This window comes from Pezoporus occidentalis, unplaced genomic scaffold (assembly GCF_034315485.1).
Source record: "Pezoporus occidentalis ecotype Australia unplaced genomic scaffold, CSIRO_AGI_Poc_V1 ctg118, whole genome shotgun sequence".
In the NCBI taxonomy this organism is placed as follows: Eukaryota; Metazoa; Chordata; class Aves; order Psittaciformes; family Psittacidae; genus Pezoporus; species Pezoporus occidentalis.
Window position 1 is genome coordinate 3,676,445 of NW_026912972.1, and position 22,926 is coordinate 3,699,370.

Genomic DNA, 22,926 nt, shown 5'->3' on the forward strand with positions numbered 1-22,926 from the left:
TGTCTTTGTATGGGAGGTGCTCCAGCCCCCCTTCATCCTCGTGGCCTCCTCTGTGTTTCTTATGTTGAAGACACCAGACCTGTACACAATACTCCAAGTGAGGTAAAGGAGCAGGATCACCTCCTTCGACCTGCTGGTCATGCTCCTTTTGATGCAGCCCAGGATACGGTTGGTTTCTGGGCTGCAAGCACACACTGAGGCTCATGTTTAGTTTCCCATGCAATAATGCAGTATCCTATTAGGCAACAACACAAAGCTGTCCCCCTTGGTTATCAATTGTGGGGTTTTACTCTCTTGTTCTAGAGGGAGTTCTACAAAAATAAGGCACAACCCCACGAGTTTCACTGAGAGCTTCTCCAGGGTTTGAGTTTGGGGGCCAAAAAGCACTAACACTTTCACAGGGGAGGTTTGTTCCTCACTGCTTACATAGATGTTTAAGTTAAATAGGTGTCAATAACAAGAAATAACGACAATATGAGATTGCCTTTGCTGTGACTTTTCTCAACAGGGCTGTATTACTGTATATGAACCAGAAATCCAGTGCACAATATTTCATAGTGGACTTTCTTCTTAAAAAATCAGGTTACCTGTCATTTTTCTGCCAGAAAACAGAGTTGACCCATTCCGAAGTTAACCCTGCTGCTTCCCTGGGCTCACATCTGTGACACAAACAGCAAGAGCAATCTTTGGAGACAGAGAAGACAAACAGAATGTCAAAATTGCAATATTTGCCCTTCCAATAGCTTCCTTTGGTCATGCCAGAGATGTGGACACAGACTCAGTTTCTTTCCATCTATGGACCAACATGGCCAGTTACTCCAAGCATGCTCCTTAAAAACAAAGCTAGTCCAGCCTCTCTTTGTGGCCTCACTCTGAGGATGGTCCAGCACTTTCAAGCTGCTTGCTCTTATTTTTAGTTCCTGTTGCTGACTCACACTGGAGGCAGCTGAACCTCAGGAAAAGCTTTCCCCAGGCTACCTTTCGACACAAATCCCTGCCCCAGTCACCACACAGGTGTTGTGAGTCCTACCCCATTCTCCTGAAGGGTCAGAGTAACCTTCTGCTTTCAGATGAACTGCTATTGAATTCAGCTGAGCACTCACTTCCAGACTATTAATTAATGTTGTTGGAAGCACAGCATTAACGTCTTTCATGTGTAGCTTCTGTGAGAACCAAAGATGTGTCATGGGCAATCAGTGGCATTCAAAAATGCATTCCTAATTTATGGAGATATAAAACAAGTCACCTATGTGGACTGGCAGAAAAAAGCTGAAAGACATCGCTGTTGCTGACAGAGATCAATATTTACACAGCACGTGTGACCTGTTCTGCAGTTCACATTGACAAGGCATCCCCTAACAAAGCCCAGTAACCAGGGCTTAGCTCTGGCTATCAGTTTTTCCTTGCAGAAAACACCAAGTAACTCCTCTCCTACCCCATTGTCCTCTTTTAAGGCCCTTCATTCAATAATTTCCCCCCAAAACACCCACATTCCTAAAATCAGTGTCTCTGGCCACAGACTGCAAACAACCAAGCTCCAGTAAAAGCTGAGCTAGTAACAACCAGAGCTCTGTTAGCTAAAAGCTAACAGTCATGGTTGCTAAAACCTCCACATTTGGGACCTGTAATATTCCTGCACATACACTGATGAGCATCCTTTGGGTCTTGTCGTATTTGAAATGCTTCAGTGCATGCTCTGCTATGGTTCGAGCTCTTATTATAGAGTCTTGTAGCTAAGCAACAGTAACCTCAGCCGGGCAGTCCAAATGATGTGGCAAGGGCAAGTTATCCTGCAGGAATACGCAGTGGCAATTCAGGAAGAAGGTAACACTTTGAAGTTTTGTGTTAACTATGCTGAGAAAACTTCTATGGCCTTCAGTGGACTTAAGGTCAACCCCAAAAGAACTCAGAAACAGCACTGGAAAACAGGTCTAACACTTGCTGTGACACAGATGTGAATCCAGAAAAGCGATCTGCAGGGCTGGGAATTCATGGCCTTCCATTTGCCAGGGAAAGTGGAAGAGCATTGGTAAGGGTAAAGAAATACAGACGGGAAAGGTTTCCTAACACTCAAAAGAGGAGAAAATCCCAATCCAGTCAGAGCTTGTCCTTGAACTGCCACACCTGATGTAGAGGCTAAAGAGGAATCATGACAGAGTTATACCCATCAACCCACTTCACATAAACATTTAAGAGAAAGCTGCCCCTTCCTGAAGCCTTGGGGTGGGGGTCAGACTGTGATCTTGTCATTTAGTCCTGGGGAAGCACCACTTCCACCTTCACCCTTTTCAGAGACACTTGATAAAGCCCCAACTGAGCACGAACAGATTAGCCCCAACAGGCCTTGATCCCAGCCTGGTCAAGCTGTATAAAGACCTGCAGGCAGGGAAATTCAGATTTTTCCTCTGCATAGAGCTCTGAGGTAGGAATAAACCACCATTTGGCAGCATTCCTGATCAAAGTACACGCATCATCAAATAAACCTGCAGCATTGAGGTATTCCAGTTGCTGCTGCCCAACAGGCAGTTGCATTTCTAACATCACTTTCACTCTGTGCTTCGTCAAACAGAGGTATTCAAGAGTTAAGGCTCATGCGACGCTGGTGCTGTAGAAAAAAACCTGGCCGAAGAGGCACAGCTCAGTAACCATGTCATTTTTATATCCACAGTAACGTTTCTACCTCCTTTTCAGGTGGAGACGGGTGGGCACATTAGGGTTGCACAGAAACTTGGTAGCAGATACAGAACATAGAGGTTTCGAACCTGATGCTGTGAGATTACGTCTTTTACCACTCACTAGCATTGATATTTGTTCCTTGCACCTTCTCAGCTGTGAAATTTGTAGTTAATTCTTGCAGTGGAAATCACAAAAGCTGCCCATTACAGGTGCCCAAAGATAGAATCTTAAGCCCAGATTTAGGAACTGGCACTATCATCAATGACTGGGCAGTTCTTCCTGCTTTCAATCAGGATTTACACAGGTTCTACCAGGGACATTAGCCTCAGGCTATTCTCTGCTTAGCAAGAGACATCTTTATGGGAACAGACATGGCTGATTTGCAGAACTCACTGACAAAGGACTCCAGGAAGGTGAAAAACCTACATGGGCTCAAAGGTAGAGACAAAGTCATGGGCATTGGCAGCTACTGAAGGCAGGGGGGTCAGACAGCTCCCTCCCAGGCAGCAAGGGGGTACCATGAGCAGGACCTCTATAAGCTCTCTTTTCTTCTCATACCCCCATCCCTAAGCATTCAGTGCTTACTATACTGTCTGTCTGTTGCTCTGAAACAGGTATGGCAATTCTCTTGCTAGAAGGGATGCCATTAAAAACCTGTAATTTAAACAATGCATCAAGTTTAGCCGTTTATCAAAAAGTCTTCAACTAATGACCTCAGAGCAGAAATAAAAGGGCATTTATGCAGTAAATGTGTGAGGCTCCTGACTCATCTCACAAAGTGAACTGAGGTGTGGCGTGATCTAATTTTACAATTGTCATAGAAGACTCCAAATTCATTTTATTGAAGGGACCCATTACTAAATTTTGATGCCATTAGACTCTACAATTGAATATTGGCTTGCTTATAGGTCTTTGTATTTTGCCCCACAGAAAAAGGACAGTATGTACAAATGGCTGTCTTCTGAGATTTTCTCCTACAGGATGCTTAAGAGCAACTGACAGATAAAATAATTCCTTAAAAGCTAAACAATAGAAATCTGTAATCTATAGAATTGAATTGAAGAAAGTTGTGGCTTCATATGGGGACCTACGAAATGTTTGCTACTTAACGAACTCCACATAAACCCTTCCAAGTAAGTGAAAACTCTAGTTTTCTTCCCTTTCCAGATGAGACGATAAATAAAACTCTCTGGGTTTTTCTTAGGAAATGAAAAGATTGCAGAAGAGGAAATAGATTAAGCATTGCCATATTATCATTTCAATCACATTAATATGGCCTGTCCAACTAAAAACCACTTAGTCTCAGTAGTCTGATTATTTCTGGATCTCAGAAGTCATAGCTGAGCCAATACACAGGCAGAGTTTGAGGCTGTGGGCTCAGGAACCATGAGAGGTTCAGTATTTGATAGCCACGATTTGAATATTACTTTTATTTTCCTAACAGACAAGAAACTACCCCAATAGAACCTGGTTCTTACAGCAGAAAATGCAATCAGTTCCTAAACTTTTATACTGCAGATAAGGTTAGGGCTCTCAGTTTGCTGCAAAAACATCTTGTGGAAGCAAAGCACAGCAATATTAAAGCTGCATTAGAGGTGTTGCCTTTTACCCAGAATGGCTCCCTATTTGTATTCATATTAATGTGTGAGCCAACACACACACTGGGCTATGAATGCTGTATTTTAAAAAGAAACAAAGCCTCAAACAGCTTGCTGTTAATAAATAATGGTAATAATAAAGTGATACAACACAGGGTATTTAACTTACTTTGGTAAGAGCCAGTTCATATAGGATGCTTTCAGAGGGAAACATTAACCATTATTACTACTCATCCACAAGAAGAGTGCAGACGTCTGGTAGTTTCTTAATATTTAAAGATAAAAGCACCAGTTTTGCCTATGTCCTGAAGGGAGACGGGAAAAAAGGGCAAGACAGGAAAAGGTGATCTAGTGGGAATCAGTTCATCGGGCTTTTAGGTTACCCCTGTTTGGTCCTTCCCTACTCAAAGGAACAGGCTTCTGTGCACAACAGGCAAGAACAAGCCGTGTCTTCCCTGCAAGCAGCACATGGCCAAGTGATGCCTCCTTGCCTGTGCTGAGGGCTTTGTACAGAGCAGCAGCCTCCTGCAGCCTGGCCTTTATGTTTTCCTATAGATTATGATATTGCTGTAGCCATGTTCTCCATTGTGAAGTTTGGGTATGTCCTGGGGAAGAAACACAAGGGTCAAAGCAGAGTCACAGCTGTTGTGACCTGGTTTTTATTCTACAAAAACAAGAAAATAAGGTATGTGCTAATGTTTGTATGGCAGATTCATTCTAGAAAGTACAGCTTAGATGAACTATTTAATGCGACTCCTTCCTTGATCAGATTTATTGATCATTTCTGACCTCTCCACTAAAGACATAAATGTATCCCAACAGTTGTCTTAGAGAAGGCAAAGCATGTAGTCAAAGTCTGCAGATTAAGAAAAATGCCTAAAATGTAGGCTGTTACAGTGTTTGAGCTGATTTACTAACAGTGTGAACATCTGTGCAGGGAAACAGCTGGAAATCCTAATCTTACCAGGTGGTCCAGGCTAAGCCACCCTCCCTGTTCAGTCAGAGGCTGGGAAGTTTAAGTCCCTGTGTCATGGAAATGCTTTCAAACATTTTGACCTATAAAACCTTGTTTTCCCCACACCTTGCAGGCAAGATATGGGGGGATAATACAAATATAATGAAATACAATTTCATTAGGTAAAAATGAGATCCTGTTCCCCAAAGGATGCTGCCTCACTCGTGCAGGCAGGATGAATGTTCAGCCTTCAGCATGACAAGTCCTGGGCATTAGAGGAATGAATAATTGGCTGCCGGTGGCATTTTGAGATAGCTTGCTTTAATTTCTCAGATTGCTGCTGAAATCCATGACGACACAAGGTGACTGCAGGCACAGTCTCACTTGGTGGAGCTCTGCCTTTGATTTTCTTCATTAAAAATATATATGTGTACACATATATATTAAAAAATGGATCCTATTCCAAGAGCCTGGTAAAATTGATTAGATGTCTCCCGTTGGCTTCCTTGGGTGCTGGCTCAAAATATTAATCTGATTATCATTATGGCTCCAATTCAGCAAGGTTGTTAAGTAGATATCAAGTGATACATAGCACCTGAACAGTCCCATTATGATGATTCGTGGATTTAAAAATAGAAATAAGTTTAAATGCTCTCTCGAACTGGGGTCTAAATGAAATCTATACATGTTATGCCTCTTATTCATGAAATATTAAGGAAAGTTACATAATTTATTGTGCTGCGTATATGCATATATACTTAGCACTGATTATTCTGTAATAGATCTATACATAATTTAAACTGCATAGCATCCACTTCATGGGGAAAACAAGCACAAGAAATCTTCATTAAACCCCAAAGAGCACACTTTTTGGTGACATGGGGATTTGTTTTATTATTTAAGCTGCGGATGCCTGGATAACAGTTCTCTTCAAATCCCTTTTCCAGAGTGAAAGAAATCACAGCCTCTTGTCTGAGAGGAGAGCCTGAAGCCAGTGAGTGGCTGCAGGCTGGTGGCCAAGCAACAGAGGTCTGTGCTGACCTCTGCTGACAGGCAGGACTGCAGTGGGCACTCAAAGCAGGGCACACGAATCACTGCAAGAGCCTCCAGGCTCCAGAGCTCAACTCTCTGATGTTCCCCATCAGGAACATACCTCAGCAGCAAAGCTAAGAAATCCCTTGTTGAATTTAATGTTGCAGTCAGCTGGATGGGGAAAAAAAGGAGCCTGTGGTAATAAAGCCCATATTATTTATTCACTACCGAGCATAACTGTTGTTATTATTGGTTTATAAGCCTTTTTTGCTGTTGTTCTGGTTCTTGTTTAACAATGACATCATGTTATCTGTGGGCCTTCCAGTAATACAGACCTCACTAAGAGAATCACTTAAAGGTAGACAACTATACTTATGCACAGAAGGGCATTTATACTTTGCCATGGACATTAAGGAGCAGCGTTAACCTGTGTGTGTTTAAAAGCATTGCTTGGCTGGCAGATGTGTGACATGTTTAGCACCTACCTCAGATGGATGGGTTTCAAAAGCTTTGCTGCTGAGCGACATGATCTGGTTGAAGATACCCCTGCTCACTGTAGGGGGGGTTGTACTAGATGAGCTTTGAAGATCCCTTCCAACCCAAACCATTCTATGATTCTATGATGACTTTTCCTTGCCCATACCTGGGACAGGCTTTGCCTCTGATGGAGAAGACTGTCCACAGCAATTCAGACACCTCTGTGCCCTGCACAGGCAAAGCAGGCAGCTCTGCCTGTGGCTGCCCACCTCCTAGCTCCAAGGAGGTCCACTGAAGTGGGAAACAGGAGGAAAGAAACAGCTGGGCTTTGTGCAGCAGAGCATAGAGATCCCACTGAGGCAGGTTCCCCACCTCTGGAGCCACAGCTGGATCCTTGGAGGAGCTGCATCAGGCAGATCACATGTGCTCTTGTGCTTCCTTAAGCACCCTATCAGAGGGAATGAGCTCTAAAGATGATGTAAGGGACCATCTTCATTCAGTGCAACCAGATCTACCAGAGGGGATCTGCACTACAACAAGAAACCCCTGCTGCTTCTCCATCTCATTCCATATTTCATTTGCTGCAAGGATTTAAGTAATACAACCACCATCAGGTAACAGCAGGGAATACTCTGAAACCGCGCTGCCTCACAGGCTGTGCATGTGCATAAGTGAATGCACACAGTTTTTGGTAACTGAATAGCTGTTAAGCAAATATCAATGCCCTTTTCGTGGCCTTCGACAAGTACTCAAACATTCAAAATAAGTTTCTTAAGGTCAGGTTTACCTTACCAATTTCCTCATAGGCAAAGCTGACAGCTTGGAAGTCTCCAGCAGGATAAAAGTTGCATGGTGCAGCTCTTCCAGGAATGGTCTGTCCTGCCACACAGCTGCTCTGCTTTCCCATCCCTGGGGCTTCACTGCAGGACAAGAGCAGAAAATGCTCTCAGTGATGTTAAGGTCTCAGCAAGCACATACACGTGAGTTAAGTTGTGCTCCCACCCTCGAACAGCTCCTGCCACCCATATTTTACCTCTGAGTGTGAATGGGGGTTTCAATCCACTTTGCTTAAATTAATCTATTTTCTTTATGTCTTTAAGTGTGAGGGAAGCAAGACAAAAGAAACTTACCAATTGTGGTCCAGTGTTGAATCCAAGCCAACACAACTGCAACTTTACATGACTTCCTGCAGATAATGAAGAAGTATGCAAGCTTTACTTGAAGAGTTTGGAAACAAAACCCAAACAAAGCGGGAATAAAGATTTATATTGCAGAGGGTTTGATAAAAATATTCCAGGATATAAGTATCTGACCCTGGTAGTTGTATTCACCAAATTGTTAACACTGGAGAGTTAATAAGTTACCCTTGATATCTCCATGCCAATAACTTACTAAGCATGCAATGAACACCTAGACTAGAACAAGCCTCCCAGGTAGATGCTGGAGAATCTCCTCTGGAAAGCCATCAGGAATTAGTGTGAGCCTCCTGAAATGCAGGAGGCACATACCCAGCAGTCAACTGGGATAGAAATTTGGGGGGAAAAGAAACCCCAAACTCGAGTCTGGGACTAAACATGTAGGTTAGAAAGGTACAAGGAGCAGGAAACTCTTTGCTGCACTCATACCAAAATGTCTTCTTTTAATTCTGTGGATACAGGGGTCAATGGTGCTGTACTGAAGCTATGATCATAGCTCAGTATGTTGTCCACCTCCATTCACCCCTAGCCTTAGACTAGTAAGGAAAAAGGGAGAGTTTCCACTCCCTGAGCAAGCCAAAATAAGTCTCTGATTTCTTCACCAGAAGAAATAGACCAGTTTGAGTCCGGTCTCCACGTACACGCACAGATAAGCTTCACTGCAATCACTGACTTGCTCTGTGTGCAGATGGATGCAGTATTACCAAGCACCCTGCAAAATAAGAGCTACGAAACCTTTTTCTTTTCCTAAAGAAGCACTCTTTAAGTACTGCCAAGAGTTATGTTGCTCCTGCAATAACAAATCGCGCTACTATCACCCGCAGGTACAACGGCTTGGGGATAGATGGCGCTGCCTGAACATAGAATCACAGAACGCGTTAGGTTGGGAAGGACCTCAAGATCATCCAGTTCCAGCCCCCTTGCAATTTGGTTTGCAAATAACGGAATAAAGTATTTATTATTACACTTGTTCACACACGATGTGCACCTGAGCAGTGCCGGTGCTGTAATTATTTCTTACACTTGCATAAATAAGACACTGGAAATAAAAATCAGGAAGAAAGTGCACTGAGCTGTCACAAGACATGCGATTCAGCTCCCAGCAAAACACTTGGGTGCAGTTACAAGTGTCGTCCCTTAGCCAAGAGCTGAAGGGTGGGAGGAAGAGGAGGTGGCTGCAGGTAACACACTGAAGTCAGTTAATTCCTCACTTTCTGCATCCCAAAACACCACCGGCAGGGAATGCTGTTCCTAATGGTAAAGCTGCTAGAATGAAGTATTTAGACAGCACTGGCAAGTGCAGTAACAGCAGAGGTGAATTCCCATTTGCCCTACACTGCTCTCATGAGACCTCACTTGGAGTATTGTGCACAGCTCTGGTGTCCTCAACAAAAAAAGGACATGGAACTGTTGGAACAAGTCCAGAGGAGGCCACGAGGATGATCAGGGGACTGGAGCACCTCCTGTATGAAGACAGGCTCAGAAAGTTGGGGCTGTTCAGCCTGGAGAAGGGAACCTGTGTGGAGGCCTCAGAGCAGCTTCCAGTATCTGAAGGGGGCCTCTTAGGGAGAGGGACTCTTCATTAAGGACTGTAGTGATATGACAAGGGGTGATGGGTTCAAACTTAAACAGAGGAAGTTCAGGTTGGAGATAAGGAGGAAGTTTTTTACTGTGAGGGCGGTGAGGTGCTGGAATGGGCTGCCCAAGGAAGTTGTGAATGCTCCATCCCTGGTGGTGCCCAAGGCTAGGTTGGACAGAGCCTTGGTTGACATGGTTCAGTGTGAGGTGTCCCTGCCCACGGCAGGGGGGTGGAACTAGATGATCTTAAGGTCCTTTCCAACCCTAACGATTCTATGATTCTACACGATGCTCTGGTGCTCAGCTGGCAAGGCAGCCTGCTGCAGGAAGAGATGTTCTCAAACAGCAGGGAGAAGGGGGAGAGCCACATAAAGAGAGCATAGACTGAAAAGGGCATCCGAAGCACACAAGCTGGAGCCACGATGACCAGGAGCTGAAGCTATCTATAAGCTGGACCTGAACGCAGAGCAGAAATCAACAGGAGCTGTAAATGAGCTGGAGCCAAAACTGAACTGGAGATGTCCAGGAGCTGTGGCTGAAAGAAACAGGAACCTGAACCAATGCACAAAAACCAAATCAAACCCAAAATCCAAACCCAAAATCAAACAAGCAAACCCAAACGAAATCCAAACCCAAACCCAAACCAATCTAAACACAACCTCAAAACAACCCCTTCAAGAAAGAGGGGCCCAAACCCCCAACCTGGAGCTGCATCCAAGCTGATGCTGCACCTGCCCGCAGTGCTGTGAGGAGTGAGTCTTGGGGCTTCACGCCCCACATGCTGTGGCTGGGGCTCCTCTGTCCACCCCTGCGCAGGGTCAGACATGGCACAGTCAGCTCCTGGCCGTGACTGGGAGCTCAAACTGGTCAGAGCTGTCTGTGAGCTGGAGCTGAACCCAGAGGAGAAACCAGCAGGAGCTGCAAACGAACAGGAGCTGGGCCTGAAAGATATGGGGACCTGAACCAAGACACAAACCAACCCAAACCCAAATCAAAACCCAAACCAAGAAGAACAAGCAACATCAAAACAAACAAACAAAACAAGAACCAAACCATCCAAACCCAACCCAAAAACAAATCCAAAAGCAAAACGGGACCCTAACCTGCAGCCTGTGAGATTGATGCACAAAGCCCTGCAGCACAGGGGTCATGGGGCATGTCTGAGAACCTGAAGGACCACAGGAGGCTGACGGGTCCCGTCCATCCCCCCACACTATCTCCATCAGTCCCCTTGCAAACCTGTTCCTCTGCCTCCTGATCCCTCACCCCTGCAGTGCCCATCCAGCCTGTGATCTCTCAGCGTGACAAAGACCATGTCTTCATTCCTCACTTGCTTCATGTTCCTCATTTGCTTCATGTTCCTCACCTGTTCATGGGTGAAGAGACCTCAGGTACCACCTTTTGGCCAGGCTGTACAGAGCCTTGGGTGATGTGGTCTAGGGGAAGGCATCCATACCCATGGTAGGGGGTTGGATCTGGATGAGCTTTAAGGTACTTTCCAACCCAAGCCATTCTGTGACTCTTTGGGGGGGCTGTGGCTTTCCCCATCCCACCAGGCATTACACCTGAGCCCACACTTTCTTCATCCCCTCTTGCATCCAGCACTCGAGTATCTCAAGCTGGGACAGCAGAGCAGGGGAACCCTCTGAGGATGGGGGGCATTTGTGTAAGGTGGTGGAGGTGGGATGGGGAGGAGACGCTGGGCAGTGTACGGGTTGTGTGTAGGGGCCCCCAGGGTCAGGGTGCAGAAGAGCTGGAAGTGCGGGTGTAGGGTGCAGGTTGCTCCTGCTTGTGCCACTGGCTCCAGCAGCCACCACACTGGCTTGCAGCAATGGGGCTAGGAAGGGTCCTCTTGAGCCATGGCAATGAACAAAACTAAACAAAAACAGCAGCAAGAGCAGTCCCGGGTTGAAATGGTTGAGGTGGTGAAAGCACTGCCAGGCTTTTCACCTTTCCTGGTGAGCATGCCACAGTCCTATGGCTCAGAGGATTCAGAAAGGCAGTTCACTACTATCAGTGATTACCCTGGAGTGGAGGATGGCAAACCATACAGCCCAGCTGGGGAAAGCTATGGCATTCCCCACCCAGGCCCTCTGCTACAGCTGGGAAAACCTAAGGAGCTAAATTGGCAGCAAGCATCATTGCACTGGAAAAAACACATGGACACCAGCAGACTGCAAACAAGCATCATGATACTGCCCTTATTTTAGTGGGCTCTCCCAAAAGACAGCAGACAGAGCCCATTGTCTCACAGTGAATCCAGGTAAAAGAGTTTACAAGGTAAAAATAGGGAAATCACTCAATGGGTGAAATGCAGCTCTAAGAGAAAGGGGGAAAGAGTGGAGCAACGTGCAGGTGGTTCCCATGGGGCATTTGTCTTTGTGTATCATTGCTTCAGTATGAGTAGGAGATGTCCTCTTCTGTCAGAGTCAGGACTGCTGCTTGAGCTGCTGGAGTGCTGGAGGAGATAAAGCACAGAAACAATCCCCTTTCACACCATTTCTGATGGGTGTTGGTGATCCTACAGGGAAACTGGAAAGGGGCTTTGGACAAGGGCCTGTAGGGACAGGACAAGGGAATGGCTTTAACCTGCCAGAACAGGGGAGATTGAGATGAGCTCTTAGGCAGAAGCTCTTCCCTGTGAGGGTGCTGAGGCGCTGGCACAGGGTGCCCAGAGAAGCTGTGGCTGCCCCATCCCTGGCAGTGTTCAAGGCCAGGTTGGACACAGGGGCTTGGAGCAACCTGCTCTAGTGGAAGGTGTCCCTGCCTGTGGCAGGGGATTGGAACTGGATAAGCTTTAAGGTCCCTTCCAACACAAACCATTCTATGATATGATTCTATGACTGTGATGCTGTGAACTTACATGAGAGTCAGCACCACAGCCTCAGAACAGTAAACCACAGCTGGGATCCTTTGACTTGAAGATGAAACTGCTACTAATTGTCACCACAATCTTTATTGCAATGCTGTTATAAACCATGTTTTAGAGCTTGGAGTCACTCTTTTTGTGCTTGGAGAATATAATTATGGGCATATCATGGGAGGGACGGGGTTTTATTGTTATTTTCAAGGCTGTTGAAGCAATTAAGTCCAGAAAGGTCCTGCTCTCTGTCAGCAAGGGTGAACATCAAGGTGAATCACTTCCAGAGCTATTACACCCCTACAGAAGCTAATGGTTTGCTTCATATAGGGAATGCTTCTACCTTGAATGGTGGAACTGGGGTTTTGTTCACAGTCTCTCACTCAGACCTGCTCTGGATGGTGCCTATCACTGGCATGGCATTTTCTGCAGCATCTATTCCTGGCATAGAGAATTGCTTTTCCTTTATCTGGTGATTGGGATTGGTTTATTGGTTTGGTTTGATTTAAGAAGGAACTTAAATGGGATTTAATACACCCTGAGCTGTGTCACTGTTTCAGATGGCTTCAGCAATTTCATGGATCACCTGAAATGACTCAGGCTTGCCTGTTTATTAACCAAGCAAGACTCTCTGTGTCTAAAAACAACCAACAAGGGTTCCAACACTCTGCTCCAAACAGTGCAAGAGGGGAGCCCCAGCTATCCAGGCTGTATTCTATGGCATAAGTAAGGCGGGTGAAGGACCACAGCAGAGATTCACTCTTACCTTGCCTCTGCAGTATTTGGAGAGCTTCTTCTCATCCTTCTTAATGGTGCTTTGGAGGGCTGTGAGGGGGTCCTGGAGGAGGGTGCCCATGGGGAGGATGCCCTGGTTGGTGGGGACCAGGCTTAGGAGGGCCATGGGGATGGCCACCAGGGTGGCCTGGAGGGTGACCAGGGCAGGGACCAGCACCAGGGTTATGTGGTGGCACCCCTCCAGGTCCACCTAGGAAGAAGAGGGGCTTGTTAGCAAGCAGAGAGGGATTCTCCTTGGACAGAGGAGAGCTGGGAGCTGGTGTACCCATGCACCCAAAGGACTCCTCCCCACACATGATGCCCCACTCCCCTTTGGTACACAGCTAATCCCCCAGGTGCCCATGGTTATTGCACCGAGCTCTGCAATGGCTGTGTGATACCCACAGTCCTGCCTGACCCCACAACTCCTCACCTGGGTGTGGGTTTGGCATCCTCGGTGACCCCCAAGCTGCAAGGGAAGGACAGGCATCATCAGTGACACCTCCTGGTGTGGGGACACCGTCGCCCTGCCAGCAGCCAGGACCCAGCTCCTCTATCACAGCCCTTGAGCCCCCACTCACTTCTGCAGGAGCGCATCCCCCCCCAGACCCCCCGACAGCTGTCCTGTCCCTTTGGGTGACAGTGCCAGCCTTGAGAAGGGCTGTCCCAAGCTCTGTGCACCCCAAATCCTGTGTGTGTGGTTTCCATCATCAATGAAAAACATGAACCAAGCCCGGGTGCCAGCCCATATCCTCGTGGATGTCAAGGGGATGAGGACACCATGTCCTGGCGTGATGCCAGCCATGAGGACAGTGCACCCCGACCCACGAGTGCCTACGCTCCCACTGTCCCCTGCTCTCTGCCTGATGCGAACGCTTCCGGAAGCTTCCACTCACCAAATACTCAGGGAAGCTCCTGGTAAAGGCAATGCTGCAGCACCCTCTGGAAGCACCGCTGCCAGCAGAACCCCAATTGCTGTCCTTGGCATCCCTTATATAGAGGGGCCCTGCCCAGGGGAGAAGGGGTGCAGCAGGAAGGGGTGACACCAGATGGAACACTAGGTAGAACTGGCGGCACTGCTCCCATCGCATGTCACCATAGGCACGCCGGAAACATCAACACTCCACTCCCTGCTGCACAAAGGTCCCACAGGGCTGTTAAACACAGGGGATGGAGGGTGGTGGTTTCACCTCCTGGTCATGTTGAAGGCCGCAACCGTGAGAAGGGCCTGGAGCACTTCCCATACTAAAACAGGCTGAGAACACTGGGGGTGTTCAGCCTGGAGAAGAGAAGCTGTGTGGAGACCTCAGAGCAGCTTCCAGTGTCTGAAGGGGGCTACAAGGATGCTGGGAAGGGACTCTACATCTGGGGCTGCAGCAATAGGACGAGAGGTGATGGGTTCAGATTGAAACAGGGGAAGTTCAGGTTGAAGATAAGGAAGAAGCTCTTCCCTGTGAGGGTGCTGAGGCGCTGGCACAAGGTGCCCAGAGAAGCTGTGGCTGCCCCATCCCTGGCAGTGTTCTAGGCCAGGTTGGACACAGGGGCTTGGAGCACCCTGCTCTAGTGGAAGGTGTCCCTGCCCGTGGCAGGGGTTGGAACTGGATGATCTTGAGGTCCTTTCCAACCCAAACCATTCTGTGGTTCCATGATGGGGTCAGGCTCAGTGCTCCCAGCACGGACACTGGGGTTTGGGTCAGGGTCTGGCCCAGGAAGGGGGTCACCGTCCTGCAGGCAGTGTTGTGGGACAGTGAGGCTCAGGGTCCAGCTATCGACCCGCTGTGACACTGCTCGGGGTGCTGCCATGGTGTGCAAGTCGAGGAGCTGATACCTGCCATCAGACTCAGGTAACAGAGACAAGAGGCAGGGCTGGATGCTCCAGTGCTCAGGTCTTTCTCTTGGGTGTCTATGAGAAGGGGCCAGAGCTCTTTTCATCCCCTCCCCATCTCCCTGCTAACACCCCGATACTGCCCCGCGTTTGACAATGCTCCCTTCCCAGAGCAGTGAACAATGCAATGGGCTGGGCTGGGCTGGGCATGCACCACCAGAGACTACGCCAGGTCCTGTCCCAGCCCTGTGGGCACAGAAGCACACTGGGGCGTGCGAGGTCAGGAGCTGGTCACACTTCAGGATCTCTCTGGGGGCAGCACCATGGGGTCTCTGCCATCCCGCTCCTTTGGGATCCCTGACCACAGGCGCTGCCAGCCTAATTGGCTCCTTGTGGCCAGGCATAGGGGAATGGAGACTGGGATCTGAGCCCCAGGCAGCAAAAAGTCACCCTTGGCCAGGTCAAGGTGAGCAGGGGGCAGGACGTTGGGATGTGCCTGGGCAGAGTAGCTCTCCCAAAGTAGATACTGAAAGAGCCCAGGCAGAGATAATCATGTTTCCCAGCTGTATTTGCCACTGCAGAGCTCCTCTCAGGCCACCCGCTTCTCCAGCAGCACCAGCACGAGCGCCGAGCCTTGCTTTGCCTCCTCCAGGAGCCCAGAGACCTTCTGTGACATCTGCATGGTGAGGAAGAAGGCCCACCATTCACCACCGTGTCCAACAGGACAAAACAGCCAACCCCCATCCACCCCATGCATTCCGCTGGGGGCAAAGGGAGCGGGTACCCAGGCATGAGGACTCCCAGGGGCTTCCTCTCCACCTCTGCCCCACCTCATCCCCACCACCATGGCCCCGGCTCACTGCAAGCCTGAACTCCTCATCTGTTATGTCTTTGAGGTTGATCATGACATTGAAGTAAGCTCCGAACACAGCTGCTTCCAGCATTTTGGCTCCCACCTAGGAAAGAGGCTTGCGAGGAGCTCTCCCGCTGGATCAGAGTCCCACCACATGGTCCTGCAGCAGGGCAGATGTGTTTGCTGCAGGACTCCCACCCCACACTTTCCAATATGCTCTTTTCAGCAGTGGGAACCATTCCACTGCCTGGAACGCCCCATCCCTGGCAGTGTTCAAGGCCAGGTTGGACACAGGGGCTTGGAGCAACCTGCTCTAGTGGAAGGTGTCCCTGCCTGCAGCAGGAAATTGGAACCGGATGAGCTTTGAGGTCCCTTCCAACCCAAACCATTCCATGATTCTACGATTCACGGCATTGCCACAGAGGTTGGAAAACTTAGGCAAGGGATTGTAGATGTCAACTCTTGTAACAAGGGTTGCAAGCTGCCATAAAGTTAGTGGGTGAGAACCACTGGGCTGTTAGGGAAGCCTGGATGGAGAGATGCACCCTGGAGGTCAGGCCACAATGGGAGCCCGTGCAGGGAAAAGCAGGGAGCCCAGCAGCCTCCAAAGCCCCAGCCAGGGCAGCAGGTGAGCACAGGGCTGTACCTGGATGTCGGACCTGCAGGCCAGGTTGCAGTGATGGGCCAGCTCCTTCAGAGCAGGCCAGAGCCTGCTCACCTTCTCTGCCAGGGCACAGGGCACCCTCACGGCTGTCTTCAGCCCCTCCTGCATGGCAGCCGTGCGCCTGACAAGGGGGACATGAGCACTGCGTGGCCGTGCTCCCCCCGGCTGCCTGTCCCCACCAGCACTGCTCACCTCTCCTGCTCCTCAGGGGTGCTTCTGGGCAGCTTCACAGCCTCCTGCAGGCAAAGAAAAGCAGGTTTGCTGCCATTCACTCTCAGACCCTTGCGTGCCCCGCGCTGGGGGCCAGGGCAGACCCAGGAGCTCCCATGCTCTTGTAAACCTCCTGTAGGTGATGCATAGAGACCTCAGAGCAGCTTCCAGTATCTGAAGGGGGCCTACAGGGATGCTGGGGAGGGACTCTTCATCAGGGACTGTAGTGATAGCACAAGGGGTGATGGGTTCAAACTGAAACAGGGCAAGTTCAGGTTGGAGATAAGGCAGAAGTTCTTTACTGTGAGAGTGCTGAGGCGCTGGCACAGGGTGCCCAGAGAAGCTGTGAATGCTCCATCCCTGGCGGTGTTCAAGGCCAGGCTGGACAGAGCCTTGGCTGACATGGTTTAGTGTGAGGTGTCCCTGCCCATGGCAGGGGGTTGGAACTAGTTAACCTTAAGGTCCTTTCCAACCCAAACCATTGTATTCTTCTATGCCCTTTCCCCTGGCCCTGTCTTGGGCCAAGGTCACAGCCCCTTTCCTAAGGGCACCAGGGAGCAGCAGTACTGGTCCCCCTCCACTTCCCACATGATACCTGCTGCCGACCTTACCATGTAGCTGCTGAAGGCGCGGGAGTCAGCGTCCACCATCACCAGCAGCTCATCCATGGCCTGGTGGAAGGTGGGGATCAACTTCCTCATGATGGGGTCCAGCGCCTCAAACTGCCTCTTCCCATAGCTCATCAGCCCCCCCATGCATGCCAGCGCTGCTCCCTGTGAGGGCATGGAGTTAAATCCTCCATCAGGACACATCATCCGCCACTACAGTCGTGTCACCTCCCCTTGAGGGCTCGGCACAGCCAGGGGACCCCATCCCAGCGTGGGGCACGCACCAGGGCACCCGCGGCTGCAGACACAGAGCCTCCTCCCGGTGCTGCTGATCTCCCACCAACCGCTCGCACAAAGGCACCCAGCGGCTTGGCCGCCAGCCCTCCATCACCAGCCTCTCCTGCCTGCACCAGGTACCTGCAGCACAGCAGGCCTGCGGGTCAGAGCCCCCACCACAACCACCACCCGGTCCCTTCTCCAACAGGTTTTTATCCACCCTCTTGAAACCTGCTCCTGCTGCCTCGCCAGAGACACCTGGAGTCCCCCCCTTGACACGTCCACAACCATCAGCGTTGGGGAGCAAGGACCACCCCGCGCCTGCACAGCGCCCCTCAGAGATGCTCAGGGAAGCTGAGTGCAGGCGCCTCTCCCAAAGTAAGCTGAAGGGAAGACATAGGCAGCAGGATCCCCTCTATCCAGGTAGGGATGGGCACCGTGATGAGAAGCAGGATGGGGATCCCTACTCGATGATGCGCTCCCGGGGGTGAAACGGAGCCAGGGAGTCAAGGCCCAGCCGGCTGACCACCTGCAAGGAACAGCACTGCCATGTCAGTCCCCTTGCATCCTCATTCGCTGTTCTTGATTAACTATGGGTGATCCCGCCCTAGACAGAGTTACTGGGGCCATCACCCCAGGCAGCACCAGCCCAGCCCAGCCCAGCCCAGTCCAGTCCAGATGGCTGCAAACAACAGGGAGCAGCACCAGTAAATCATTAGCTTGCTCTTATCTAGCACCTTCCCCATAGGGTGGAAAAGTCCCTCCCTCCTGCAGCTGAAAAGCAGAGCCTGCCTGTTCATTCCCAGCTTATGCTGGTCCTGGGGCAGCTTCCTGTAATGCCACACACTGTCCCTGAGCTCTCTGGGGGTCTTCTTCCCCTCCTGGCCTCCATGCAGGCAAGATGGGGAGCTGCTGCCCACACACTGTCCTCACAGGATAGGCTCTCTGCTCCCTAGAGTATCTCAGCATCCTCTTATCCCCCTCACTGTGCCCTTACAGCTTGCCAAGAACCATCCCTGTAGACAAGGGGTCCCTGTAGGCAACCCTGGAGGCTGCCGTGGTCGCAAATCTCTGCTCAGGGCCACTTTGGGAGGCTGGGCATGAGTTCTTGTCATGATCCCACCCTTGTCTGGGTACCAGGAAGAGCCACATTACCATCCTGATCTTCTGCTCCTCCTCTAGGATGAAGAGGTTTTCCTTCTTCATGTAAAACTCGGCTGCGTCCAGCAAGGCCTTCTTGGGGACAAGCCCCACCAGCTGGGACCCCACCACGGGGAGATTCAGTGCCTGTGGCGGACATCAGAAACGCGACTGTCCCGAGAGTTACCTGCTCTGCCACCACCATCACCCCAGCCTTCTGGTCCTCATCCCTTCCCGGGACCTGAAGAGCTCATGGAAAAGCCCTCAGTGGAGGAGCTGAGGCAAGGCGCTGAGCTCGTGTGGGTTTCATGCCATTCAGTGCTCTGCCCAGCTTGGCTGAGCCAAGTGTGAGGTAAAGCAGAGCCTGACTTTGGCATGGGGAGAAAAGCCTGGAGGGAGACATCCTCTGCAAAGCCCCTTTTGAAACAATCACGGTGCGCTGACCCACCTTGGCATCTTGGCACACCTCCTCATAGATGGCATGGAGCGGTGTGGTCTCAAAGTCCAGCAGGTTCGTTGAAACCTGGGCTACATTCTCCTCCTCCAGATACCAGCCGATGCCCTGCACCTTCTTCAAGCGCCCAGGCTGCCAAGAACTTCCATGGTCAAGGCATGGCCCGGGAGGACCAGGGGCAAACTGCTCCCAGTGCGCTGATGGCACGGGGGTACCTGGTCAGTGCCGCGCCCCTGCTCACGGATGTTGAGGGCAATGGTGGGCAGAGCTTTCCTGCTCTCCTCCTGTGCTGCCCCTGCATAGAGGTAAACTGCAAGAGAAAGCTGGGGGTGAGCACAGCCAGGTAAGGGTTGGTCATCATCTAGCAGGGTCCAGTTTGGACCATTTGGAAGCAAACCCCATTTGGTCAATCATGTGCAGTTTGTCCATAGCTGGAAGTGTGCAGTGGTGGGACCCCACTCACCAGGCACCCCCAGCTCCACTGCCAAGCGCTGCCTTAAGACATGGGCACAGGTAGCTGGGGATGACCCCATCTATGATCAGTGGGAATGCAGCCCTGCACTGCAGAGGATGCAGGATCCAAAGGCACCATCATGACATTCTCACCCAGGGGGGTTGAGACACCCCTGGCTCCCAGGAAGCCCCAAACCCACCACAGTTTAAAGCAGCTTCCAACAAACTTGTTGGAGACCAACAAGAAATCTGGAAAGGGGCTTTTGACAAGGGCAAGGAGTGACAGGACAAGGGGGCTTTAATTTGAAAGATTCAGATTAAATATTCCCTGTGAGGGTGCTGAGGCGCTGGCACAGGGTGCCCAGAGAAGCTGTGGCTGCCCCATCCCTGGCAGTGTTCAAGGCCAGGTTGGACACAGGGGCTTGGAGCAACCTGCTCTAGTGGAAGGTGTCCATGCCCATGGCAGGGAGTTGGAACTAGATAAGCTTTAAGGTCTCTTCCAACACAAACCCAGTCTGGGATTCTAAGGTGGGAGAGAGACACCCGGCTGCTACTGCATGTCAGAGACATCATCACAAATTGCTGTTCCTGAGGATGCCATCCCCTGCCAGCTTCAAAACAGATTTTGGTCTGCAAAGCCTGTTCCCTGGGGGAAGAAGTGGTTTTACTGATATCTGGTGGTTGCTGAATTCGCTGCCCTCAGCAGGGACAAAGTTCAGCCCAGGGCCAATGGCCAGCACAAAGTCCATTAACCCACACTTTGTGTTTTGGGACAATAACCGCAAGCAATACTTCTTGAAGGCAGACCACCCCAAACCCTAGTGCTACAGCAACCTGCAGGCAGTGAGGAGGGGGAGGTCTGAGCCCCCAGTTCTCACCCAGATATCAAAAGGGAGTAGGGGCTGGCTGCCTTTAGGTATCTTCAGCCATCAGCACCCCAACATCACCCACCCCACAGCCCTTCTGTGTGCTCACTCACCTCTTTGTTATTCCCCTCTGAGAAGTTGGGGACACACTCCACCAGCTTGGCCATGGTACCAGGGTCTGCCTGTGGCCCCTGGCTCAGCTTCTTGTGTCCTGTGGGCTTGTCTGTCCAGATTGTCCCACTGTGGAATAAAAGGGTTCCCAGCACCCAACCAGTTGTCTCTTCACCAAGCCAGGGTTTCTCATTAACTGCATTGACCTGTGGCCAGAAAAGGGTCTTGTATAAACAATGTGGTCACTGCTCTGTGACTGGAGCAGCTCCAGGCTCAAGGGTAATGAGTGCTCACCAGCACCAGCCTAGACCACTAATTACCAACAAGCACTTACTAATTGCTATGAGAAGGTCATACCACATGATGGAAAACATCTGCTGTACTGAGCGTTAAGCTGTAGCTATTGGATGGGGCAGCAGGGTCCTGGCCAAAGCACACAGCAAGAGGACCACCAGTACTGCATGGTGATGTGATTAGGGACAGATGCTCCACAGCCCCCCCTGTGTGGGCACAAGGGCAGCAGATAAAATCTGTCGCTGTGAGCAGGATTCGAACCTGCGCAGGGAAACCCTATTGGATTTCGAGTCCAACGCCTTCACCCCTCGGCCATCACAGCCCCAGCCCTGGGCACCCCGGGGGGGGCACCAGCCCCATCCACCGGGCATCCCCTGCTCCCTCCAGGCACCCCGGTGTCCTGGGAAATGGGGAAGGCTCCGGGGTGTCCGGTGCATCCCGGCTCAGACCCCGTCCCCGCTCTGCTGCTGGGGCTGGGACAGGGCCCGTCCCCAAACAGCATCTGGGGGACCCCGGGGTCCCTGGGCACAGCGACCCCCTAGCACCCGGGTACCGGCACAGGGAGGGGGTGCCCGTGCAGCTGCGCACCCCGGCTCGTTGGTCTAGGGGTATGATTCTCGTTTAGGGTGCGAGAGGTCCCAGGATCAACTCCCGGACGAGCCCTGCTTTTGGGCACAGCCGGGCCGATGCTGCCCGGCACAGCTGGACAGGAGATGAGGCCTCCCCAGCTGGGCAGCTCCTGCCAACACCAACACTGACCCCACAAGCACCCTGCGGAAGAGACACGAGGTGCCCCTGCACCCTGCAGCACCCAGGCAGTGCAGGAAAAGACCCGGGCGCAGTTCTTCATGGGCTGCTGGGGCCGGGAAGCAGCCCCAGGGCTCTTTGGGGTATGAAGTGTGCGGGGCTCTAACAGCCAAGGGGGTCTGGGCAGGCAAAAGGAGATGGAGATGCTGGGAGTTGAACCCAGGGCCTCTTACATGCAAAGCAAGCGCTCTCCCGCTGAGCTACATCCCCTCTGCAGGGGCAGCTCTGCCCACCTGCACAGGTGCCCTCACCCCCCACCGCTGCCCCACTGACACCGCTCCCCCTGCTCTGCCCCAGCGCCCTACCCACAAAAACGCACCTCAGGGCAGCTCCCGTCTGCTCTGCGCTGCCCGGGGCCGCTCCAAAGGCCCTTTCCCACCCCGGGCTCCGTCTGTCTCCTGCCCGCAGCCCCGCACCGCCTTCTGCCGCCTACTTGGGCTCCAGCCCCAGCACGGGGACCTGCCCACACCACGACCACGCACCAACACCCCAGTGCTGGGCAGCGACGCTGCTGTGCTGGGCACCGCTGCCATTGCACACTGGGTTAACCTGCCCTGCTTAATGCCAAGGTCCTCGCACCAAGGTGTGGGGTGGGTACCCAAAAGCAGGGCTCGTCCGGGAGTTGAACCCGGGACCTCTCGCACCCAAAGCGAGAATCATACCCCTAGACCAACGAGCCGGGGTGCTGCACCCCATCGCACCCCATTGCACCCCAGCTTCTGTGACCCACCCACTTTTGCGAGTTTGGGGTGCGGTGGGGCAGTGCTTTTCCTTTGGCACGATGTGGGAGCAGGGAGGTCCCTGCGGCTCTGGCTGCTCCATGGACCAGCAGCTGGAGGTGGCTCTGGCATGTCAGTGCCCAGCATCTCCCACTCTGCCATCTCCAGGGCTGCTCTCACTGTGCCACGCTGGGCACAGAGCTGCTGCCGCCGAGCTGCATTGCCACCGCCATGCCTGCACCATGCCCCGCAGGCCCAAGCAGAGCTGCCCACCGGGGGTATCACCCGCTCCATGTCCCGTCCCTCATGGGCTGTGCCTGGCAGTGGGTAGCCAAAAGCAGTGGGCCTCGTGTCCCTTCCGCAGGGCGCTTGTGGGGCCAGTATGTTAGCGTAAGAACTGACACATGACCACCGGAATGGTTATATGACGTGCCTTATTGCACGCGCCCAAATCTGGCTTCGACCCCGTCACATCGCGTTCGCAATTTATACACTAAAAA

At 51.3% G+C, this 22,926-nt stretch overlaps 1 protein-coding gene and 3 non-coding genes across 4 annotated transcripts; all 4 read right to left on the minus strand.

The window, feature by feature from the left end:
• Nucleotides 1-15,518: 15,518 nt before the first annotated feature.
• On the minus strand, nt 15,519-22,659 carry FTCD (formimidoyltransferase cyclodeaminase). Its single transcript, XM_062603501.1, has 12 exons — nt 22,607-22,659; nt 20,609-20,735; nt 19,392-19,583; nt 19,171-19,308; nt 18,738-18,869; nt 18,050-18,111; nt 17,591-17,723; nt 17,310-17,471; nt 16,681-16,724; nt 16,471-16,609; nt 15,832-15,927; nt 15,519-15,647 (listed from the first exon to the last, which is right to left on the minus strand). The coding sequence occupies exons 1-12, from the start codon at nt 22,657-22,659 to the stop codon at nt 15,561-15,563; spliced, it is 1,365 nt and encodes a 454-aa protein (XP_062459485.1). The 3' UTR covers nt 15,519-15,560.
• On the minus strand, nt 21,141-21,222 carry TRNAS-CGA (transfer RNA serine (anticodon CGA)). Its single transcript has one exon. It is a non-coding gene; the product is annotated as a tRNA-Ser (tRNA).
• Nucleotides 21,846-21,917, minus strand: TRNAA-UGC (transfer RNA alanine (anticodon UGC)). Its single transcript has one exon. It is a non-coding gene; the product is annotated as a tRNA-Ala (tRNA).
• On the minus strand, nt 22,315-22,386 carry TRNAP-UGG (transfer RNA proline (anticodon UGG)). The gene has a single exon. It is a non-coding gene; the product is annotated as a tRNA-Pro (tRNA).
• Nucleotides 22,660-22,926: the final 267 nt, after the last annotated feature.